This window comes from Lampris incognitus, chromosome 14 (assembly GCF_029633865.1).
Source record: "Lampris incognitus isolate fLamInc1 chromosome 14, fLamInc1.hap2, whole genome shotgun sequence".
Classification (NCBI taxonomy): domain Eukaryota; kingdom Metazoa; phylum Chordata; class Actinopteri; order Lampriformes; family Lampridae; genus Lampris; species Lampris incognitus.
The window spans coordinates 28,315,494-28,337,827 of record NC_079224.1 but is presented as its reverse complement, the minus strand read 5'-3'; the positions used below and the strand labels follow the sequence as shown (position 1 = coordinate 28,337,827).

General features: G+C 43.5%; 1 protein-coding gene across 2 annotated transcripts; it reads left to right on the top strand.

The window, feature by feature from the left end:
- The first annotated feature begins 15,488 nt into the window (after positions 1–15,488).
- Positions 15,489–21,138, top strand: LOC130124038 (acyl-coenzyme A thioesterase 1-like). Of its 2 annotated transcripts, none has more exons than XM_056293403.1 (5): positions 15,489–15,545; positions 17,174–17,438; positions 17,965–18,167; positions 18,422–19,039; positions 19,137–21,138. In XM_056293403.1, the coding sequence occupies exons 2-4, from the start codon at positions 17,225–17,227 to the stop codon at positions 19,028–19,030; spliced, it is 1,026 nt and encodes a 341-aa protein (XP_056149378.1). In that variant the 5' UTR covers positions 15,489–15,545; positions 17,174–17,224; the 3' UTR covers positions 19,031–19,039; positions 19,137–21,138. The 2 variants fall into 2 exon arrangements, with proteins under 2 accessions (XP_056149378.1, XP_056149375.1); XM_056293400.1 differs by having other exon boundaries at positions 17,174–17,681.
- Positions 21,139–22,334: the final 1,196 nt, after the last annotated feature.

Here is a 22,334-nt window from a genome sequence, read left to right as displayed (position 1 = left end):
TACAAGCCTTTTTTGCCTTCTACATGTTACGTATGTGTCTCGATGCTGATGGTAAACCTGGTATACTTTTGTGTGTCTGGAATTTAACATCCACTCTTTAATGAATCCTTAACTGATAAGACAGCCTTTAAGTTCCACAACAAAAAGAAATGTACATCACAAGTTAAGGTGGCATGGTGGCACAGTGGTTAGCACGGTCGCCTCACAGCAAGAAGGTTCTGGGTTCGACCCTGGGGTAGTCCAACCTTGGGGGTCATCCCAGGTCGTCCTCAGTGTGGAGTTTGCATGTTCTCCCCATGTCTGCATGGGTTTCCTCCCACAGTCCAAAGCCATGTAGGTCAGATGAATTGGCCATACTAAATTGTCCCTAGGTGTGCGTGTGTGTGTGTGTGTGTGTGTGTGTGTGTGTGTGTGTGTGTGTGTGTGTGTGTGTGTCGGCCCTGTGATGGACTGGCGGCCTGTCCAGGGTGTCTTCCCACCTGCCGCCCAATAACTGCTGGGATAGGCTCCAGCATCCCCGTGACCCTGAGTAGGACAAGCGGTTTGGATAATGGATGGACTGATCACAAGTTAAGCAAGTTCAGTGACAAGTTCATTTTGAAAAAAAATTTTTTTTTACTTTGAGGTCATTTATGATCACTAATACCTCCCTAAATTTTCATTTATATTTCTGTTACTACTTGTTTGGCCTATGAGCAACTGGAATCTATATTAGCCAGCTGTAACTCAGAATATGAGTGTGAAGCCCCATATATGTGTGTGTGTGTGTGTGTGTGTGTGTGTGTGTGTGTGTGTGTGTGTGTGTGTGTATACACACACACACACCGATCAGCGAAATCATTAAAACCACCTGCCTAACATTGTGTAGGTCCCCCTTGTGCTGACAAAACAGCTCTGACCTGTCGAGGCATGGATTCCACAAGACCTCTGAAGGTGTCCATCCGATATCTGGCACCAAGACGTTAGCAGCAGATCCTTGAAGTTCTGTAAGTTGTGAGGTGCAGCTTCCATGGATTGGACTTGTTTTTCCAGCACATCCCACAGATGCTTGATCGGATTGAGATCTGGGGAATTTGGACACCAAGGCAACACCTTGAACTCTTTGTCATGTTCCTCAAACCATTCCTGAACAATGTGTGCAGTGGGGCATCCTGCTGAAAGAGGCCACTGCCATCATGGAATACCGTTTCCATGAAGGAGTGTACCTGGTCTGCAATGATGTTGAGGTAGGTGGTACGTGTCAAAGTAACATCCACATGAATGCCAGGACGCAAGGTTTCCCAGCACACCATTGACCAGAACATCACACTGCCTCTGCTGGCTTGCCTTCTTCCCATAATGCATCCTGGTCCCATCTCTTCCTCAGGTAAATGACGCACATGCACCCAACCATCCATATGATGTAAAAGAAAATGTGATTCATCAGACCAGGCCACCTTCTAACATTGCCCCATGGTCCAGTTCTGATGCTCACATGCCCATTGTAGATGCTTCCAATGGTGGACAGGGGTCATCATGGGCACTTTTGACCTGTGTGCAGCTACACAGCCCCATATGCAGCAAGCTGTGATGCACTGTGTGTTCTGACACCTGTCTATCATAACCAGTATTATCTTTTTCAGCAGTTTGAGCTACAGTAGCTCTTCTGTAGGATCAGACCAGACGGGCTAGCCTTCTCTCCCCACGTGCATCAATGAGCCTTGGGCACCCATGACCCTGTCGCCAGTTCACTGGTTGCCCTTCCTCGGACCACTTTTGGTAGGTACTGACCACTGCATACTGGGAACGCTCCACAAGACCTGCCATTTTGGAGATGCTCTGACCCATTCATCTAGCCGTCACAATTTGGCCCTTGTCAAAGTCACTCAGATCCTTACGCTTGCCCATTCTTCCTTCTTCCAATGCATCAACTTCAAGAACTGACTGTTCACTTGCTGCCTAATATATCCCACCCCTTGACAGGTGCTATTGTAACGAGATAATGTTATTCACTTACCTGTCAGTGGTTCTAATGTTCTGGCTGATCGGTGTATATATACAATCAGAAAATAAGACATTATTGGCTATTTTCCTTTTGTAAAATCCATTCTTACAGGATGTTGTACTGCCAAGAGGTTTTAATGAGTTGCCAATAAAACCTATCTATTTGCCAGTGTTGTTTTTAAATCTAGACAAGTCCATATAGATGATATACACTCACTGGCCACTTTATTAGGTACACCTTGCTAGTACCGGGTTGGACCCCCTTTTGCCTTCAGAACTGCCTTAATCCTTCGTGGCATAGATTCAACAAGGTACTGGAAACAGTCCTCAGAGAGTTTGGTCCATATTGACATGATAGCATCACGCAGTTGCTGCAGATTTGTCGGCTGCACATCCATGATGCGAATCTCCCGGTCCACCACATCCCAAAGGTGCTCTATTGGATTGAGATCTGGTGACTGTGGAGGCCATTTGAGTACAGTGAACTCATTGTCATGTTTAAAAAACCAGTCTGAGGTGATTCGAGCTTTATGACATGGCGCGTTATCCTGCTGGAACTAGCCATCAGAAGATGGGAACACTGGTCATAAAAGGATGGACATGGTCAGCAACAATAATCAGGTAGGCTGTGGCGTTGACACGATGCTCAGTTGGTACTAAGTGGCCCAAAGTGTGCCAAGAAAATATCCCCCACACCATTACACCACCACCACCAGCCTGAACCGTTGATACAAGGCAGGATGGATCCATGCTTTCATGTTGTTGACGCCAAATTCTGACCCTACCATCCAAATGTCGCAGCAGAAATCGAGACTCATCAGACCAGGCAACGTTTTTCCAATCTTCTATAGTCCAATTTTGGTGAGCCTGTGCGAATTGTAGCCTCAGTTTCCTGTTCTTAGCTGACAGGAGTGGCACCCAGTGTGGTCTTCTGCTGCTGTAGCCCATCTGCCTCAAGGTTCGACGTGTTGTGCGTTCAGAGATGCTCTTCTGCATACCTTGGTTGTAATGAGTGGTTATTTGAGTTACTGTTGCTTTTCTATCAGCTCGAACCAGTCTGGCCATTCTCCTCTGACCTCTGGCATCAACAAGGCATTTTCGCCCACAGAACTGCCGCTCACTGGATATTTTCTCTTTTTCGGGCCATTCTCTGTAAACCCTAGAGATGGTTGTGCGTGAAAATCCCAGTAGATCAGCAGTTTCTGAAATACTCAGACCAGCCCATCTGGCACCAACAACCATGCCACGTTCAAAGTCACTTAAATCACCTTTCTCCCCCATTATGATGTGCGGTTTGAACTGCAGCAGATGGTCTTGACCATGTCTACATGCCTAAATGCATTGAGTTGCTGCCATGTGATTGGCTGATTAGAAATTTGCGTTAACGAGCAGTTGGATGGGTGTGCCTAATAAAGTGGCCGGTGAGTGTATACTGACATAACTATTGGCCAAAACCCACTATGTCACTCCATACATGCTACTTCAGTGGATCCCCTGTGAAAAGCGCAGATGTCTGAAAACAGGCGTGACATATAAATAACTGATTTAAATATGCAAAATACAACCATTTCTAGCAAACAGACCACCCGACGCTGAGCAACGTGATGGGATCTGGCTTCCTGTCTGTGGCATTACCATCTGTTTACTTGTGCATTTGGGTAAAAAAAACATTTTAGTTTAGATTTCAGAAATCTACTGAGAAGAGAGAGAGGATTAAAAGTAGTAAGTGAGGTGAGAAAAAGCGAGACTGTTGTAAAGGAAAAGAGAGGGACAAGCTCACAGCGTGGCCTCGAGCCTTGCCGGTGGCCATGAGCTACGGAGCTCACACGGTCACATCACTTGCAGCATCCTCATCTGGACCTGAATAGAAATGTTCAAACGTGTTTTGTCTGCTTCTCAAAGCAAACTCCTTTAGATTGTTTGCCCTTTAAACCACAGTAGACTCCCTGTTGGAAGAGTCACCCGTTAAAAGGAAACGCCTTTATACTGTCTCTCCTCTTACTAAGGCAGACTGTCAAAATCCCACTTAATTCAGACTCAATGTTTGGAGATGAGTCTCCCAAATCTCACTTTTCAGCAACCTCACCGCAACTTCATTGTTGTTCTCCGCCTGTGTGTTTCATATTTCATTCAAAAACCAAGTGCAGGTTCCCAGAAGAAGAAGAAGAAAAAAATCTGACTCTCCACACGTTTGAAGACTTCAGCGAAACCCTTTGTACATGACTCCAAGTCTAAGAGCATCAGCAAGAAGAGAAGGTGTCTGTAATGGTTCACCTTGGTGAGAAAGAAAAAGACAAGGCGTTCAGGGAAATTACAGGTTGGAATGTGTGATATTCTGCTTTCCTGGAGTATAATATTACTACAGTACACATCAGCAGGTGTGTGTGTGTGTGTGTGTGTGTGTGTGTGTGTGTGTGTGTGTGTGTGTGTGTGTGTGTGTGTGTGTGTGTGTGTGTGTGTGTGTGTGTGTGTGTGTGTGTTTGCTTTGGATGTCTCCTCGACCTGGAAACAGATGTCTGTGCCGCCGTTCCGATGCTGAAGCAGATGAGAGAAGCTGCTTTAAAACAGAACCTGAAGTGTCCTTCGATGGAGGGAGGATTTACACATATAACCTGCTCATGAAGTATTTGGCTGTGATCACACCCTGAATCGGACATCACATGAAAACTTGAACACAAGACAGGCGAAGCACCGGCAATTACTGAAACCTTTAGCAATACCGCCGCTTGTTCTGTGGTTGCAAATTTCATTTGCTGTCTTTTGATTGATCAAGATAAATAAATGACATCCGTAATGAAAAACATGTTGGGCAGTGGTGTACATATTGAAGAGACGATCACACTGTGCTGTGTATTGTGGGCCGGGGATCAGACCAAGTGGTGATGAGGCCTCTTAAAAAAACGTCCAATATTTCTTGTTGATGTTGGAGAAGCGTGTTGTTGTCCGAATAGTGACCCATGCACTCATTCAGCCTCCTCACAAGTTCTCTGAGTTTTCCAGTATAACCACTAGATGGCGATGAAGCCTGCCATAACAGGCCTCTATGTATCGTCGGTGTGTTGTGCAGTGGATGAAACAGGCCACTGGCTTGGCCGGAGGAGTCAGCGGTGAGGAAAGCCGTGCTAACTCATGCTAATGAAAAGCAGCGGGTCACAAGGTGTGGGTCTGCTGACCTCGTGCTGTTTGTGAGTGCCTCCAAAGGGTCCAAAGCAAAATGAGGAAGAGTTTGAGCTCACCTTTTCACTCACTCGAGGATGACATAATCCATCCATCATCTGAACCGCTTATCCTGCTCTCTATGTCGCGGGAGCCTGTTCCAGCAGTCATTGGGCGGCAGGCGGGGAGACACCCTGGACACCCACACCCACACACGCACCTAGGGACAATTTAGTATGGCCGATTTACCTGACCTACTTGCCTTTGGCCAGTGGAAGGAAACCGGAGCCCCCGGAGGAAACCCACACAGACACGGTTAGAACACGCAAACTCCACACAGAGGACGACCCGGGACGACCCACCAACGTTGGACTACCCCGGGGCTCGAACCCAGGACCTTCTTGCTGTGAGGCGACCACGCTAACCACTGCGCCACCATGCCGCCCTGGGATGACATAATGGAATATAATATTGTAACGTGCATGGATAAGTAGACACGCTGGCCGCTACCTGGCGAGTTTGGCTCTTTAGTCGAGCGGTTAGCGATGTCTCCTGCGGTGTGGGCGATACGGGTTCGCCTCCCGGCCGCGGCCCTGTGGTTGCGTTGTCCCCCGAATTCGCTACAATGTTCAGGAATGGCTATTGAGTTTTGTTTGGGGTTTTTCCGGTTTATACGTAGCACTAGATTTCACAGATGACAAAAGATGGGTAAAGTAGGTTATCACTACGTCACTGCATCCTTTCTCGTGATTGGTTGAAACCACAAGTCATATTTCTCGATCCATCAGCTGTACATCACACAACAACAATCTACCGGAGTAACTTTATCTTTTACGGCGTCTAAGGACCTTGCATTGCTTTGACTTAATTAGTCGAATCGTCATTAAATGTGTTTAACCGAGTCTAATGGTGGGATTGTTGCATTCAGAATTACTCCCTTCAAAAACAGACTCTCGCGTGTCATTCGCTGTGACACTTTTATCAGGAGCGCTCGGCGGGAACGCCAGTCAACAGCCTGTATTTTTAGCATCGGTTGTCAAATCATTGGTTGTGGAAATGTGAACCACATTCGGTGTCGGTGCCATGCTTTAACTATTGACATGCAGAAACAGAATTCAGATGAGAGAGAGAAAGAAAACACGACTGCATATTTTGTATTTCTCCCACCGCTCCTTGTCAAGCTCTACAGCTGCACTTGGGAGGGTCTGTTTTCAGGCAAGGTGTGTTGCAGCGCAGCGCGCATGCGCCTAATCCTCGGCTGCGGAAACACTTTGATTGACATGACCTCAATTTGTTACACATCAATCCCTCAGAACAAGGCGTCATCTCAACGTGGGAAAAAAGCTTTCTTCTCCTAGTTTTGAAGTACTTTATTCAATTCTCTGTGCTCTGTCACTGCGGGGTGTGTGTGTGTGTGTGTGTGTTGGCCGAGCTCCTATGAAGACCTGAACCCTCTTCGTTTGAAAGATTGAAAGCAGAACCAGTTGCAAGATTACGATATGCAAGACGCATCTGTAACCTGAGACGATGACGAAAACAGAGAGCGAACAAATGCAAAGTGATGATTGTTCTATAGAAAGGTGGGGGTGGGGGGTGAAAACGCAAGACAGAGAAATAGAGTGAGAACGGAAGAGAAACAGAAAGGGAGAAGAAAGAAGACCAAATAATAGGGGAAGAAAAAGTGAGAATGATCTACATTCAGAAGGGTTCAAAGGAAGTAGAGAGAGGATGATTTCTTTGCTGTTGTTTTATTTTTTTTAAATTAATATGGACCTACCTATGTGTCTGAATAAAGTAAAGTATGAAAATGAGAGGCTATGTGGAAGGCAGAGAGAGAGAGAGAGAGAGAGAGAGAGAGAGAGAGAGAGAGAGAGAGAGAGAGAGAGAGAGAGAGAGAGCATATATTGAGTGTAAGTGCAGCTGTCGTGGGGGTGATGAAACCCCTCAGGTGTGTGTCAACTTTCTAATGAAATCTCCTGTCCTCTACTTATCCCACCCAATAAAGCACACGGGGCGACGACCTTCCCACCTGCTACACACACACACACACACACACACACACACACACACACACACACTTCAGTCAGACGGTTGTTCACAGAATGAGTCAGCCATGCGCATTCGGAGCGCTGTGCTCACTCATCAATCCCAATCGTCTCGTCTCTGGTTTTTCATCGCTTGTTCCTGTGGCGGCCCGGTGCTCTCATCCCTCTCAGGGAGAGTACCTCTGATCACATGACCTCATCTCTGTATTCCCTATTAGACTGCTGACATCATGCGGCTCCCCTCAGCCACAGCAGGGCTGAAGACACATCACATCACTTTGAGCTTCAGCAGCTAGCACCAAAATGCTTAAAGGCTCTGTGAGTGTGCGTAAGTGTGTGCATGTGTGTGTGTGTGTGTGTGTGTGTATCAGTCTGTCTGCCTGCCTGCCTAAGATCAGTCTTTCTGATTGTCTGTCTCTTTGCCCTCCTGTCTTTCTGTCTCTCTGGGCTGCTATGACTACCTATGTGTCTGGTTGTCTGACTGACTGTCTGTCTGGCTTATTGTTTGAGTGTCTTTCTATCTTTTCCTGTCTCTATGTCATACACGCAGATACTCCTCAGACTGTCTCCCTGCCTCTCTCTACTTCACTCTCTCTCTCTCTCTCTCTCTCTCTCTCTCTCTCTCTCTCTCTCTCTCTCTCTCGCTCTCGCTCTCGCTCTCGCTCTCTCTCTCACACACACACACACACATACATACACACATACACACACCCACACACACACACACACACACACACACACGGGCTTCAGAGGTGAGACAGCATGTGTGTAAGCAGTAGTGTTCATGGGGTAGTAAGACAGTTCAGCATAAACAGCATGAAACAGAAAGACACATCGGGGGCAGATAGTCCTCCCAACTCCTCCACTGCCTTTTCTCCATCTCCTCTCATCCTCTCTTCTCCCCACCACCCACACAACCCCTCACAGGGGAATTTGTACTTCACTTTTTCCAACTCACCTTCCCCTGATTTATGCTTCCACGGTCGCTTTTTGTCTTGTTATTGTCGGAGGAGCGCACACACACACACACACACACACACACACACACACACACACACACACACACACACACACACACACACACACACACACACACACACACAGATACTATGTGCAGCACCGTTTCCACTGAAGCAGAGGACATCAGATAAGACAGAACGAGCATAATATCTGCAGCCTCACTGTTCGAACAATTCTCTGTGTAAGACAGAGACACAGACTGAGTTGGGAGGGAGGGTGAGAGAGACAGACACAAAGAGGGCAAGCATACGGAGGGAGGGAGACATGTAGTGGGAGCAAAAGTGAATGGAAAAGGACAGAGAGAGCAGCAGAAAAAGAGACAGGGAGAGAGGTAGAGAAACAGATTGAGAGAGGGGAATAGGGAATGAGAAATAGCCTTGTGTGTGTGTGTGTGTGTGTGTGTGTGTGTGTGTGTGTGTGTGTGTGTGTGTGTGTGTGTGTGTGTGTGTGTGTGTGTGTGTGTGTGTGTGTGCGTACACACCAGAATAAAAAGAGGGATGTTGGATACAGCTGATTGGCAGCTGGGTGGAGCACGGACAGGGAATGTTAATGTCTATAGATTTGTTGATATGTTGAGTGCTCTCTCTCTCTCTCTCTCTCTCTCTCTCTCTCTCTCTCTCTCTCTCTCTCTCTCTCTCTCTCTCTCTCTCTCTCTCTCTCTCTCTCTCTCTCTCTCTCTCTCTCTGTGTCTCTCTGTCTCTCTCTCTTACACAATCACACACACACACACACACACACACACACACACACACACACACACACACACACACACACACACACAACGACACACGTCAGTATAACCTCCCATCCTAACATATTGATATTATCAGACAATCCCTGAACTTTCACATCCAGCTAGTGTGTATTCCAGAAGCAGGGCATGCTCAATAAACACTAATACTCCCCGTCATGGCATGGCGATACAACATGTGTTGTATCAGTAACAGTACTTACATCGACCACAGTCCCGCCGAGGCAAGGCATTGGTATTCTAGGTGTGTGACATTTTGCTTTTAGTTTTATCTGATCTGCAGCATTTCCTGCCAGTATGCTCAGCTAGGCGGCTACTTCCTGTGTCCTGGTGGCCACAGGTACAGAATGTCCTGTCCAGGCCTGTGAAGAAGTGTTGTGTGTGTGTGTGTGTGTATGTGTGTGTGTGTGTGTGTGTGTGTGTGTGTGTGTGTGTATCCGTGTCCATGCATGTGCATGGGAGTGTGCACCTTCCTAGCCTTCCTCCCCCTCTATAAATTACATTCCCTTCCTTTCCCCTCTACCTGCAACTCATTTAGGAATTTGAGTTGAATTCAACTGTTGTTTGGGCGACAGGCATGGGTGCAAGTCCATTAATACACCTGTGCCCCCATCCATAGGGTTAGTGGTTGTGTCAAGAAGGGCACCTGATATGAAATTTTGCCAAATTAGTATGGGGATTGACAAGACCATACTGGATTGTTCGAGGCCCGGGTTAACAATAGCCACCATTGGTGCCGTGCCCTCACAAGGTACTGATGGAAACAATAAAATCCGCTGTGGTGACCCCTGAGAAACAGGGAACAAGCCAAAAGAAGAAGAAGAAGAAGTTGAATTCAAATGTTGTTGTTGTTGTTGTTGTTGTTGTTGTTGTTGTGTGTGTGTGTGTGTGTGTGTGTGTGTGTGTACTTAAGATATAGCCCCTCGATTCTGAACTGCTCTTGTGAGAAGTAAGAGCCAAAGCATTAATCTTCCATCCAGGATGATAAGGGATGTTATGCTTTGCTGCTGCAGGCAATATTAATCAAAGATCTGTTGAATAATGTGCTGTCCATTTTTACAGACGGCCAAGGCAACAATCAGCCCTCTTCTCTCATTTGCATTATAACAAATCAAATCCATTTTATTTGTATAGCCCAATATCACAAATTACACATTTGCCTCAGTAGGCTTAACAGCAACACAACATCCTGTCCTTAGACCCTCTCATTGGGTAAGGAACAACTCCCTAAAAAAACCCTTTAACAGGGAGAAAAAATAGGAAGAAACCTCAGGGAGAGCAACAGAGGAGGGATCTCTCTCCCAAGACGGACAGCGTGCAATGGGTGTTGTGTTCACGCAATTTACATAATACAACATTGAAAGAGGATAACAGAATTATAATGGACATAAAATTTATGAAGAACATGATGCACAGGATGCCAAGCAGTGTCCACATGCCAACAGAACAGTCCAGGACCCAAGCCATGCGACCAGCATCATCATGTAAAAAAAAAAAAACTTATGTGAGGAGAGGAAGGGCAGGCAGCATCCAAATGGCGATCACCATCACCATGGAGACCTGGGAGGAGAACCGACTGCACATGCATGCAAGAGAGACTCACATGACACCATTCAAACACAGAAAAAGAGAAAGGAGAAGACATCATTCAGAGAGAGAGAAAATACATGTTAGAGAAGAGTACAGTTTGCAATAGTCATTAGCCATAATCAATTAAGTCATTATCTATACTCTGTAATCTATACTCGATAATCTCGTCAGCAGAAGAGTGGTTGGTAAATCCATTGAGACAGAAAACCAACCCGCCATCCAGTACAGGTTGTGAAGCACTCAACCTAAAGGCAACTAATTGTAAGCTAAGGCAAAAAGATGAGTTTTAAGTTTGGATTTAAAGGACTCAACAGACTCTGATTGTCTGATGGCAGCAGGCAGGTTATTCCACAACAATGGAGCCCGATAGGAAAAGGCCCTGCCACCAGCTGACTTCTTTTTAACTTTGGGTACACACAGGAGCCCTGTATTTTGAGAACGAAGAGCTCGAGATGGCATGTAAGGTTTAAGGAGATCAGACAGCTAGGATGGAGCAAGACCATTTAGGATGTTATAAGTCAGCAGAAGCTGTCAGGCCCTATACAGTTTAGTTTGTTTGGTTTTTGACTTCCTGTTTTATTTTTGTTGCATTCCCTCACTTCCTGTTTGTGTTCATTCTAGGTGTCTTGACTCCCTGTGTGTGTGACTGTCCATTGTCTTCACCTGTGCCTCATCATCTCCTCCCCTCATGTGTATAAATTGTCTGCATCACTTGTGATTAGCTTTCCGGCAGTTTTCTTGTGTATGTTACCTCATGTTCCGACCCAGTTTTTCCCTTGAGACCAGTTTAGCCTAGCGTTCTGTTACCTTAGCTTTATCCCACCGTTTGATGGTTTTGACTCTCGCCTGTTTTTTGGACTTGCCTTTCTGCCTCGTGTTTTTGTACTTCTGCCTGAGCTGACTGCCTTTTGTGTACCGACCCTGGACTGTTTAATAAACTGCCTCTCCACGCCTGTCTGTCTCTGGTCTGCTCTGTGGGTCCCAGTTTGTCTGTCTGAACCTGACAGAAGCACCTTGTATTCTGATCTAACATGGATAGGATAGGAAGCCAATGAAGGGAGGCAAGAATTGGTGTAATATGGTAAAATTTCCTAGTTTTAGTTAGGATTCTAGCAGCAGCATTCTGAACCATCTGAACACTTTTAGTACTAGAATGTGGCAGACCTGAGAACAGAACATTACAGTAATCAAGTCTGGATGAAACGAATGCATGTATTAGAGTCTCTGTGTCAGCCATGGAGAGAAAAGACCGAATTTTAGCTATGTTACGTAAGTGGAAAAAAGGCAGTCTTCATGATTTCTTTAATGTGCTTATCAAAGGAAAGGCTGGGATCAAACGTAACACCAAGATTTTTGGCTGCCACACTTTGTAAAACCAGAGTTGTCGATTGTTATCATTACTTGGTCAAATTGGTGCCTGTGTCTAGCAGGGCCAATGACTAGCATCTTGGTTTTATCTGAATTTAAAAGCAGAAAGTTAAGTGACATCCAGTTTTTCACAGTAGCCAAGCAGGCCTCTAAGTGGGTGATTTGAGTATGATCATCAGCCCTTATAGGCACATACAACTAAGTATCATCAGCATAGCAATGGAAATTTATTCCATAACTGCGTATAATTTGGCCAAGAGGTGTAAAGTAAAGAGAGAAAAGTAGAGGGCCAAGAACTGAGCCCTGAGGCACACCATATTTAACGTCAGAAAATTTTGATATATTATTATAGCAGACACAATGTGTTCTTCCAGATAAGTAGGACTTAAGCCAAGAGAGAGCTAAACCAGAGACACCAAAATTACAATTTAATCTATCTAAAAGTATACAGTGATCAATGGTATCAAAGGCTGCACTGAGGTCCAGTAGTAGAAGCACAGAAGTGGAATCAGAGTTGATAGCCAGTAAAAGATCATTTACCACTCTAGTCAGAGCAGTTTCAGTGGAGTGACAGAGCCTGAAAGCCGACTGAAAAGGTTCATATAGATGGTTTTCTTTTAAATTGGTCAAAAGTTGTTGATACACAACTCTCTCTAGTACTTTAGAGAAGAATTGAAGATTAGAGACTGGTCGATAGTTATTAAGAGACCCTGGATCAAGGCGCGGTTTTTTAAGTAGAGGTTTAACCACAGCTGTCTTAAAACTGCTGGGAACAATGCCAGTAGTAAGAGATAAATTAACAATGTCTACCATTGTTGGTCCAAGAAAAGGCCAGAGGTCTTTAAAAAGTTTTTCTGGTAAGGGATCAAGTAGGCAAGCAGTTGGTTTAGAAGCTGACATGAACTTAGTCAAAGTATCAGGAGAGATAGTCTCAAAAGCTGTAATAACTGGAACTGTCAGTGACTCATTGTGTAGATATGAATTTAGTATGACGGGATCTGCAGGAGTAGATGGAGTTGAAGAACTAATTTTGTCTGAGATCTCACCAACCTTATTGCAGAAAAAATCTAGAAATTCATGGGCTGTGAATGGTGAGCAGCTAATAGACGACTGCTTTTTAGTAAGTTTAGATACAGTGTCAAAGAGAAATCTGGGGTTATGTTTATTAATATTTATTAAGTGAGAGAGATACGATGTTTTTGCAGTAGATAAAGCACGCTTGTATTTCAATAAACACTCGTGCCACGATAGGTAAAAAACTTCCAATTTTGATTTTCGCCATTTACATTCCAGTCTCCTGCAGGTCCGCTTAAGAGCACGTGTCTCATCATTAAACCAGGGTGTAGGCCTCTTTAGTCGCCTAGCTCTGATAGTGAGAGGTGCAACTGAATCGAGGAGACTAGAGAGGGCCACATTTAAGTCACTAGTGAAATTTTCAACAGAGTCATTTACCACAGTGAAAGGAGCCAAGACTTAAGGCAGCTGCTGGCCAAATGCAGCTACAGTGGAGGGACCAATATGGCGAGTGGCAATTACATCTGTGCTGACATTAACTGGACAGGCCAATAATGCTTCAAATTTGATGAGAAAATTATCTGACACAGCAGATGTGGCTGGTAAGACATTCAGATCAGAAACAGCTATTCCTTTAGATAAAACCAAATCAAGGGTGTTACCACTGCAATGAGTCGACTGTTGGACAAACTGAGTGAACCGAAAAAGAATCAACTAGTGCCAGAAAGTCTTTACTTAGAGGATTAGCAGCCTTATTCAGATGACTATTGAAATCACCTAGAATTAGAATCTCATTAGAGTGAGTAACAAGGCCTGAGACAAATTCTCAAATTTCTTCAAGAAATAACAAATAACAGCCAGGAGGCCGATAGAGTATCACAATTTGGATTGAGCCGAGTCTATTCATGGCTGAGGGAGATAGACCAAGAATAAGAGACTCAAAAGACTGGAATTTAGATTCAAGTCTAGAAGTCAGATTGAAAATAGATTTATATATTAAGGCAACACCCCCATCTTATTTATTTGCCCGAGCTACATGGGCATAAGTATAGTCAGGTGGGGAAGCTTCATTTAAGGGAAGGAAAACATTTGGTTGCAGTCATGTTTCACATAAGCCAATCATATCAAAACTATGTTCAAGAATCAGATCATTTACTAGTAAGGCTTTGGTAGACAGTGATCTGATATTTATGAAACCAAATTTAAGCATCTTGTGGAAGTGATCAGTAGTAGGCAGAGCTTTAGAGCTACCAATAGGTGAAAGATTAATTGGAATTAGACACATTGCTGAGAGTTTTGGCCACCAATGCTTTGGATGACATGTGGTCACATTCTTGATAACATTAGCTGTTTGGTTTTGTAGATTATTAGGTACTTTGTCGCACATCTCACCACTACCAGTGGTAGGAATAATTACTAGATTACTGTGATTCACACATTTAGGAGGGGAGAGCTTGGGAGCAATACAGCAGGGTAGGGAGACAGTCTCAGAGTTATAGACCAAGCTATCAGGCTGATAATCTACACCAGTGGTTCTCAACCTTTTTGGGGTCCTGGACCCCCTGCATATTTTTGATCTACCCTGAGGACCCCTCCACCTGATCTTGGGGGAGGGGGGTTGCAATTTGATAGAAACAGTAGAAACTGCATTTTAAATTGCATTATAGCATTTATTCACTCTTTGGGGCAAAAATAAGAGCTTTCAGTTGTAACCTAGATATAGTTAACAAAACAGAATTCTTATGCAGTAACTTTCAGATATATGTAAGAACAGAATTTTTATGCAGCAACTTTTAACAATGCAAACGGGAGCGAGATCTCTTATTAAAATACAATAAATTACACTTGTGAGACAGATGTAATTAGAGAAAAAAGTCCTGTTACCCTTTATAGTTTAGGTAGATAAAGGTCTCAGTCACATTTGAGTAAAATAATCCTATTTCTATAAATGTCATAGGATCTTTTTTTTAAAGATATTTTATTTTCACGGACCCCTTGCAATTACACCACGGACCACTAGGGGTCCGCGGACCCCCGGTTGAGAAACACTGATCTACACTATGGGAAATTCCCTGACTAATATTAATTAAACTACTTGACTCCACATCCGCACTAGATTTAAACCCAGCAGGCTCTCTAATCACCTGCAACACTTCAAACACAAACTGTTACTATTCTTAAAATACATCTAAGAGATACAGTTCCGAAGCAAGTTTATTGACCTGTACCTCACTCTATCTTTGTATCATATATCACATAGGTCTTAATACACTGAGTGAGCAGTTTGTATGTGCCTGTATTATTTGTTCTGTATGTGCACTGCCTGGGAATGTACGGAGCCCAGGAAGGAACATGGAGGAAGAAAAGGTCCTCAGAAGTATGTTCCCTTTTCCCCCCCACAATAAAACAAATAAAAGACGAGTTTCTTATCTTCCGTGGGTTGTCGAGATTCATTCAAAAGTAGCGGCCATAAGTGGCTTGCAGAGAACGACGATTAAACTACGTTACCCACAATGCTGTGCGTTACGCCTGGTTCCAAAGGTTGCCTTCGGGAAATGATCCGTTTGCTAAGTGTAAATAGAAAAAGCAAGAAGAGCGACACAGCGTTTTTATTTTCGGTAAGCTTTCACATTTACAATCAAACTTATTGATGAATAGCGTTTGGTTATCGCGCGTAATCGATGCCGTTGAGTTTGTTTGAAGGACGGCTGTGATAATAGCAAAGAGGGTCAAGGGGTAAAGAGGGCAAACTCTCAGAAACATGACTGTTAGGCGATATCAGGGAGAACAAAACACACCTGTAAGGTCCTCGCCGAGGGACCCTAACTGGCTTTTTATTTTGGACCGACAGTTTTATTCCTATGAACACCAAAGTTCAAGTTATCTTTCGTAAAGTCGACGTCATCGGTGTTTCATATGCATACTGTGCTTTGTTAATGGGAAACGCAAACACAGACCATATAGAGCATGCATAAAGACAAACACAAACCAGACTGGCCAGATTAATTACAGCACAGAACGCCATTTCCTTCCTTTTCGTTCCGCTGTTCCTTCTCCTTACATTCAGTGTCACACGAAATGATGTATATGCCATATGAGTGTTGCACCAAAACTTTTAATTCCATCGATTTCAAATTCATTAACGTCAGCATACAGCCCAGTTAAACATCTGCATTCCAAATAAGCTGCTCAGATAGCTGATAGCCGATTTAGCCATGCGATTTACATTGAATAAACAACAGCTTAAAACTGAGCTTTGGATTCCCCCCCTCCTTTTATAAATAGTTATTTCATCCATGTGGACCATGGAGTCAGAGTACGTAATTGGCTACCAAATGGTTTCGTTACTATGGAGACACTCTCCGTATACCGCTGTTCGCATTTTGTTGACGGGGTAGGACGAACACTGATGCAGCAGCAAACATCTTCCTACTGAAGCAGGGAAAAGGATTGAAACATGACGTGGCGATGCTTCTGTTAGACGGGTGACCTACCTACTCCACAATCAGTATTACAGTACAACGGTGTTCCCAGTCATTGCCTGTGCATTGGGCACAGTGTGGTTGTGCTCCTTGTTGGTGCTATGTAAAGCATCACAGATAGAGCTACATACTTGTAAATGTTATTTTGGTTAATCTTTGCTGGAAACATTTGCCGTTTTATTGGTTTGATCACATTTTATTGGTTTTAATCACCAAGTTGGTTTTTCCGGGGAGGACCGTTGCCCACTTCACTGTCACCCCCCCACAAACTGGTCAGCAAACTGAACAACCTTGGGCCTTAACATCTCGATGACAAAGGAGATGGTCATTGACTTCAGGAGAACAAAGTAGAGCGTCCCCCCACTCCCCCACATACATGGAGAAGCAGCGGAAAGCACAGAAAACAGGCCCGGATAACACAGTGTGGTGCCCTAGGGGGACCACACTTGAAGTGCCCCCCTCCTCCCACTTTACACATAAAAAGGTGAAATTTACTATGGGTATGAAGACCATAGATTTACATGAAATTTTAGCTAAAGTACAGGTTCAACACACACACTATAGAAAAATGTAAGATTCAACCTTACACCATAGATAACCTTCTCCAGCACTGCTTATTCTTGCTGTGGAGGGACAGTGAATAAATACTGAGGAAAGGTTCTTACTTGTCTGCTGAGTCTGATTTTCCTTGTTAAAAAATTAACACTTTGGCACGTAGATGTTTGTATGTGAGATAATTGTGTCCTGTCTACTTTCCCCTGCAGCCACAGAACAAAGTCTAAAGGGAAGAGAGAGGCACTTAAATTTCAGGAGAAATGACCTCCCAGGTACGGCTGAGGCTTCTTCCTAGTGCCAGGTGCTTATACGACGATCCCATTCATGTCAAGGTAGCTGGGCTGAAGTCAAGACAGCTGGTTGTCTTGAAGGCACAATCAATCGACGACAAGGGAGTGTTATTCAACTCCTCTGCCGTCTACAGGGCTGATGGGAATGGAGAGATTGACCTGGAGAGGGACCCCTCACTCAGAGGTAGCTACACTGGGGTTGAGCCAATGGGTCTGCTGTGGTCGCTTAGGGCTGACACCATGCACACCAAATTTCACAAGAGCCATGCTGAAAAGCCGCATTTCGTCAAGTTCTCCGTGCTAGAGGAAGAGGGGCTGGGCACGGCACTGGCGGAGATCACTAATGAGAGGCAGCTGCTTGCAGACGGGGTCAGCCGGCTTTATGTTAAAACAGGGAATATACGTGGAGTTCTGTTTACACCCCCTGGTCAGTAGCTCTTCGCTCTGGTCATTTTCATCCTTCTATTTAAATGGTGGAATTATGCTTTTTCTTATCTAATGTTTGTAACCCAGCTATTGAGGATGCACAAGTCAGTGCATTCTTAGTTGCAGCTAAAGTTTGTGTACCAGTTACAATATTTGAATACTTAAAGAACTTTGAGACTTTGATCAGTAAAGTGCAGTGGTTGTAACAGTAAGATTAGTATTCCTTGTATGAAATTCATTTAATATTGTATTTCTTATGATGATATCCAACTCAAATTGTTAAGGTGAAGGACCATTTCCTGCTGTGCTGGACCTGTATACCTTTGGTGGTGGTCTGTCTGAGAGGCGAGCATGTCTTCTGGCTAACCGGGGGTTTGTGGTCCTGACTGTAGCATTGTATGGCCACGATGACCTTCCCAAGAAGGTCCAAGAGCTCCATCTGGACTATTTTGAGGAAGCAATAGAGTTTTTAAGAAATGCACCTAAGGTTAGTTGCTTGAAAATCCAAATGCTAATGTCAGATAAATATTTAATGATCCCTGTTGCAGAAGCAAAAGTAATTAGAAATACTAATAAAAAATTTACAATACATAAGGTAACAAAATAAATGTAGGAAAGAACAACACACGTACAAATTCAGCAGTATATGCAGCAGCTTCACTGGTTGGACATACTTTCCTCTGCTTTTTCCAAGTTTTTGTCATTTCGAATTACAAACATTACTCTTCTTTTTTCTCATAGGTTTGCGGTAATAGAGTTGGTGTGATCTCGCTGTCAAAGAGTGGAGATCTTGCGCTTTCTATCGCCACCTACCTGTCACACGTTGCAGCAACCGTGTGGATCAACGGCTGCAATGCTAACGTAGCCCTTCCTCTCTACTACAGGAAAAGACAAATCCTCGCTGCCTTAATGTTTGACATCAGCAGGATTGTAACCACAGAGTCTGGCGCTTTGAACATAAAGGATGGCATTAACAATCCCATGGCAGAGGAGAACAAGGACACCCTGATCCCCATCGAGCAAGCCATGGGGCGCTTCCTATTCGTGGCCGCAGCAGACGATCTCAACTGGGACAGCTGTGCCTTTGTGAACCAGATGGTGAAGAGACTGAAACTTCACGGGAAGGACAACTTCGAGAGCATTTTTTACCCTGCCTCAGGGCATTATTTGGAGCCACCCTATGGACCCTACTGCCCCTCCAGTTTTCATGGGGTAGTTGGCAAGCCTACCTTGTGGGGAGGCGAACCCAGATCCCACGCAGCGGCAGAGATCCATCTCTGGAGAAAGATCCAGGAGTTCTTCAAGATGCACCTGATCAGCGATGCTGCTGTCACCAAAGCCATGCTATAGGGGGAAACGGTACATCGAATACTGTAAATGTTATCAAAATCAAAATATTGTTTGCTGCAGTTTCAAAAATCAGAGAGGCTAAAATATTTTTATTTTTGTTTTTCAGAGGAAAAGGGTTTTTTTTCCCCCCTAAAGATGGCTTCTTCAATGTGGAGCTCCCAATTACTGTCCTGCACTGATGTCTTGGCCAACAATTTATGATTGCAGGCCATGATTTGTAATTTAAAATATTTCGGTTGTTTAATCTTGAGCAAAGCCGGCATATTAAAATTTTGGGATAGTGCGAAACTCTGAATTTAAGTTGAACACATCCCAAATTGTCAATATGTGTTGACTGGCAAATTTATGTTGTGTTTGGCTGTTGGCAGGTTTTAATTGCTCACAATGGAAAGGCCATCAGGAAATGAGCCTGTGAGGCACCTTTACATTTGCAGATCTGGAGAACTTCACCATAATTGCCTTTTGGGTTTTATGACACAAGAGAAAATATTTTCTTAAATTTTATGTTCAAGTTAAATATAAAAGTGCCTTTTTTAATTTTGTGTTCCGTTCATGTTTTCAAAGTGAACAACCTTGCTAGTCTGGTATGTGAAGACTTGACAAGTAAAACTGATTAAGTCAAACAAAACTGAGCTTTTTAAAGTGATTTGTATTTTGATTCAAATGAGTAATGAGATATGAATGTAATGTATTTTAGTGATTCCTCTGTAATTTCTTTAATTTTTCTGCTAATTGATGCTGCCTTTGAAGTAATATCACTTATTAACGTGCTACTTGTACTTAACTGTCTTTACATTGGCTTTACATCTGATTTCCATTTCCTTAGAAACCTTTAGTCCTCTAAATTGTTATTCTAATACAAGATTACTAATGTGGGAAAATAGTGTCAATCTAGATATGTAAATTAGGGGGTTGACCGTGTGATCTATCAAAGAATAACTTGCATAACTGAGAGCCCATAGATTAAATTCCAACAGCCAATTTTCCCTTTAACGATTGTGTGTAGTGTCAAAGTGCCCATGAGCAAGAAGTTACTGAACCCCCACCTGCTCCCTCACTGGACGTGTGTCCGAATTAGCCTATCAGCTAAGTGCGTGTGACTTCTGATCTCCTTGGTACCCACCTGACTGCTTCTCGTTTTCCCTTTCTCTTGCGCTTTTTCCCCCTTTCTGCCTTTTCTCTCTCTAATTTCTCTCTTCCCTTCTCCGTTGTCTCTTGTTGGTTTCTCGTTTGTTTTTTAATCTCAATATTTAGATTTTCTATTTCTGTTCTCTTACTCTCTTTCCCTTTCTGTCTCTTCCGTTTCCCATTTTACTTCCTGTCTTTTTCTTCTGACCTCTATCTCTTTTCAGTCCTCTCTCTTTAACACTTTTATTTTCACTTTCAACTGTCAGATTGTCCTTGATTTTGATGGCTCTCGACAGCTTCGGCATTGACTCCAACACGTCACATCATTTAAAATGGTGCCAGAGATGCTTTGCCATTTACAAGGTTCCCAGGGGTCAAAGAGGTCACAGCTTTTAGGATACGGCACGTATAAAAAGTCCACACAGCCTTTCAAAGTTTTCATACTTGTTGCCTTGAAACCTGTAATGAAAATCCCATTAAACCATTTCGTTTCACTGCAATTTGACTATGGTGTCCATCAAAACCAAATGGCTGTCATTTGTGTATTTTTCAAAAAGGATTTTTGATATCCACTGTTATCCTCCAAACTCCAGGTTTCTTGTTTGGGTCTGTGTTTTCCAACAGAAGTCTGCTTGTGAGCTCAGCATTGGGTATTTGTGCTTGCTTGTAATATGAGAGAATTGCTGACTGGTTGGATGACCACAACTATGGAACATTGAATGTGTTCTGAACCAGATGACACCGTACCATGTAGACTCATGTCTGGCTGCAGCGTCCTGTAATGCTGCATATGTGAGATGCTGTGTATGATTTATAGTCCATAGCATGTTTTACACTCTACATCTGCATGCATCTAATCTGCTCTAGCACAAAGGCATCCAGCGAGGCCCTGTTGTCCTTGCACCATGAGAGTCAATACGTGCTGTGAAACTGTATGTTGAAATGTCCTTGCACCAGAATGATTGTATGGATTAAATATCTTGCAGAAACCAGTGCTTGTATGTTAACTGTGTTGGGTCATACAAGAAACGACTATAAGCACAACGTCTGACTTAAAGTACCGGTCTCAGGAAGGGTGGAGGGCTTCAAAGGGAAATTGGATGCCGACAGGCATTTTTCGCCAACAGGAGGCTGTGTTATGTCTCTAAATGCAATTATCTACACAGAAAACAAAGAAGAAAATGAAGTGTTCTTTTCAATGAAATTGGCCTAACATCCTATATCCCTTTCCTAAGAAACCATTAGTTATTCTAATACACCAAGAGCAGCAGTGTAGGAATCTGGATACATAGATGTAAATGATATTTGGGTTGACAGTGTGATCTATCAGAGAACTAGAAATCTTAAAATGTCCTCAAATTAAGAATAGCAACTAGAAATGTTGCTCCACTTGTAAGAATGCGTCTCTCTCTTCTGTGTGTGTGTGTGTGTGTGTGTTTTTTTATAGTACTTGCCCTTCCTTCCCAGGTTGGTCAGAAGTGATGCAGCGATCATAGCAGGCAAACAGGAAATTATGTCATGTCTTTTGTAGGGGGAGCTGAGTCAAGAAAAGGTCCTTAAGAGGGGAGCACCCAGGATAAAAAAGAACAAGTGAATTTCCTTTATTTATATATATATATATATAAATCCAGTGAGTCAAGTAAATTCTTTATGAGACTGTCTCATAAAGAATTTACTTGACTCACTGGATTATTTTGCTCCTTATTTGTTGAGCACTTCCCCTACCATTGAGTGTTACTTTTAACAAAGTTTTATATATAGATATATATATAATTTTTTTGAAACAATTGATTTTAAGCACCCAAACTACCTTAATCCAGAACATAGAAGTTTACAAGTCTTCTCCAGGCATGCCCCATTAATTTAAGGTTGGTTCACAGGATTAGAAAGTATAAAGTGGCATCTAATGGAAGTTGTACATCAATTGTCAAAAAAAAAAAACCTTGGAAAAAAAGATACCTAATTAATGAATTGAATTTGAAAAAAATGTCATTGGTTCACAGTAACTTCATTCACACACACACACACACAGTACCTTTAGAGAAAACTAATAACACCCTGTGACTTTGGCCAGGCTCTGTGCAGCACGGACTCGTTCACAGCGGTCATCTGCCTCCATTTACATTGCTGAGGAAAACTACATGGAACATTCTTGAAACACATTCTCCCTCTGTAT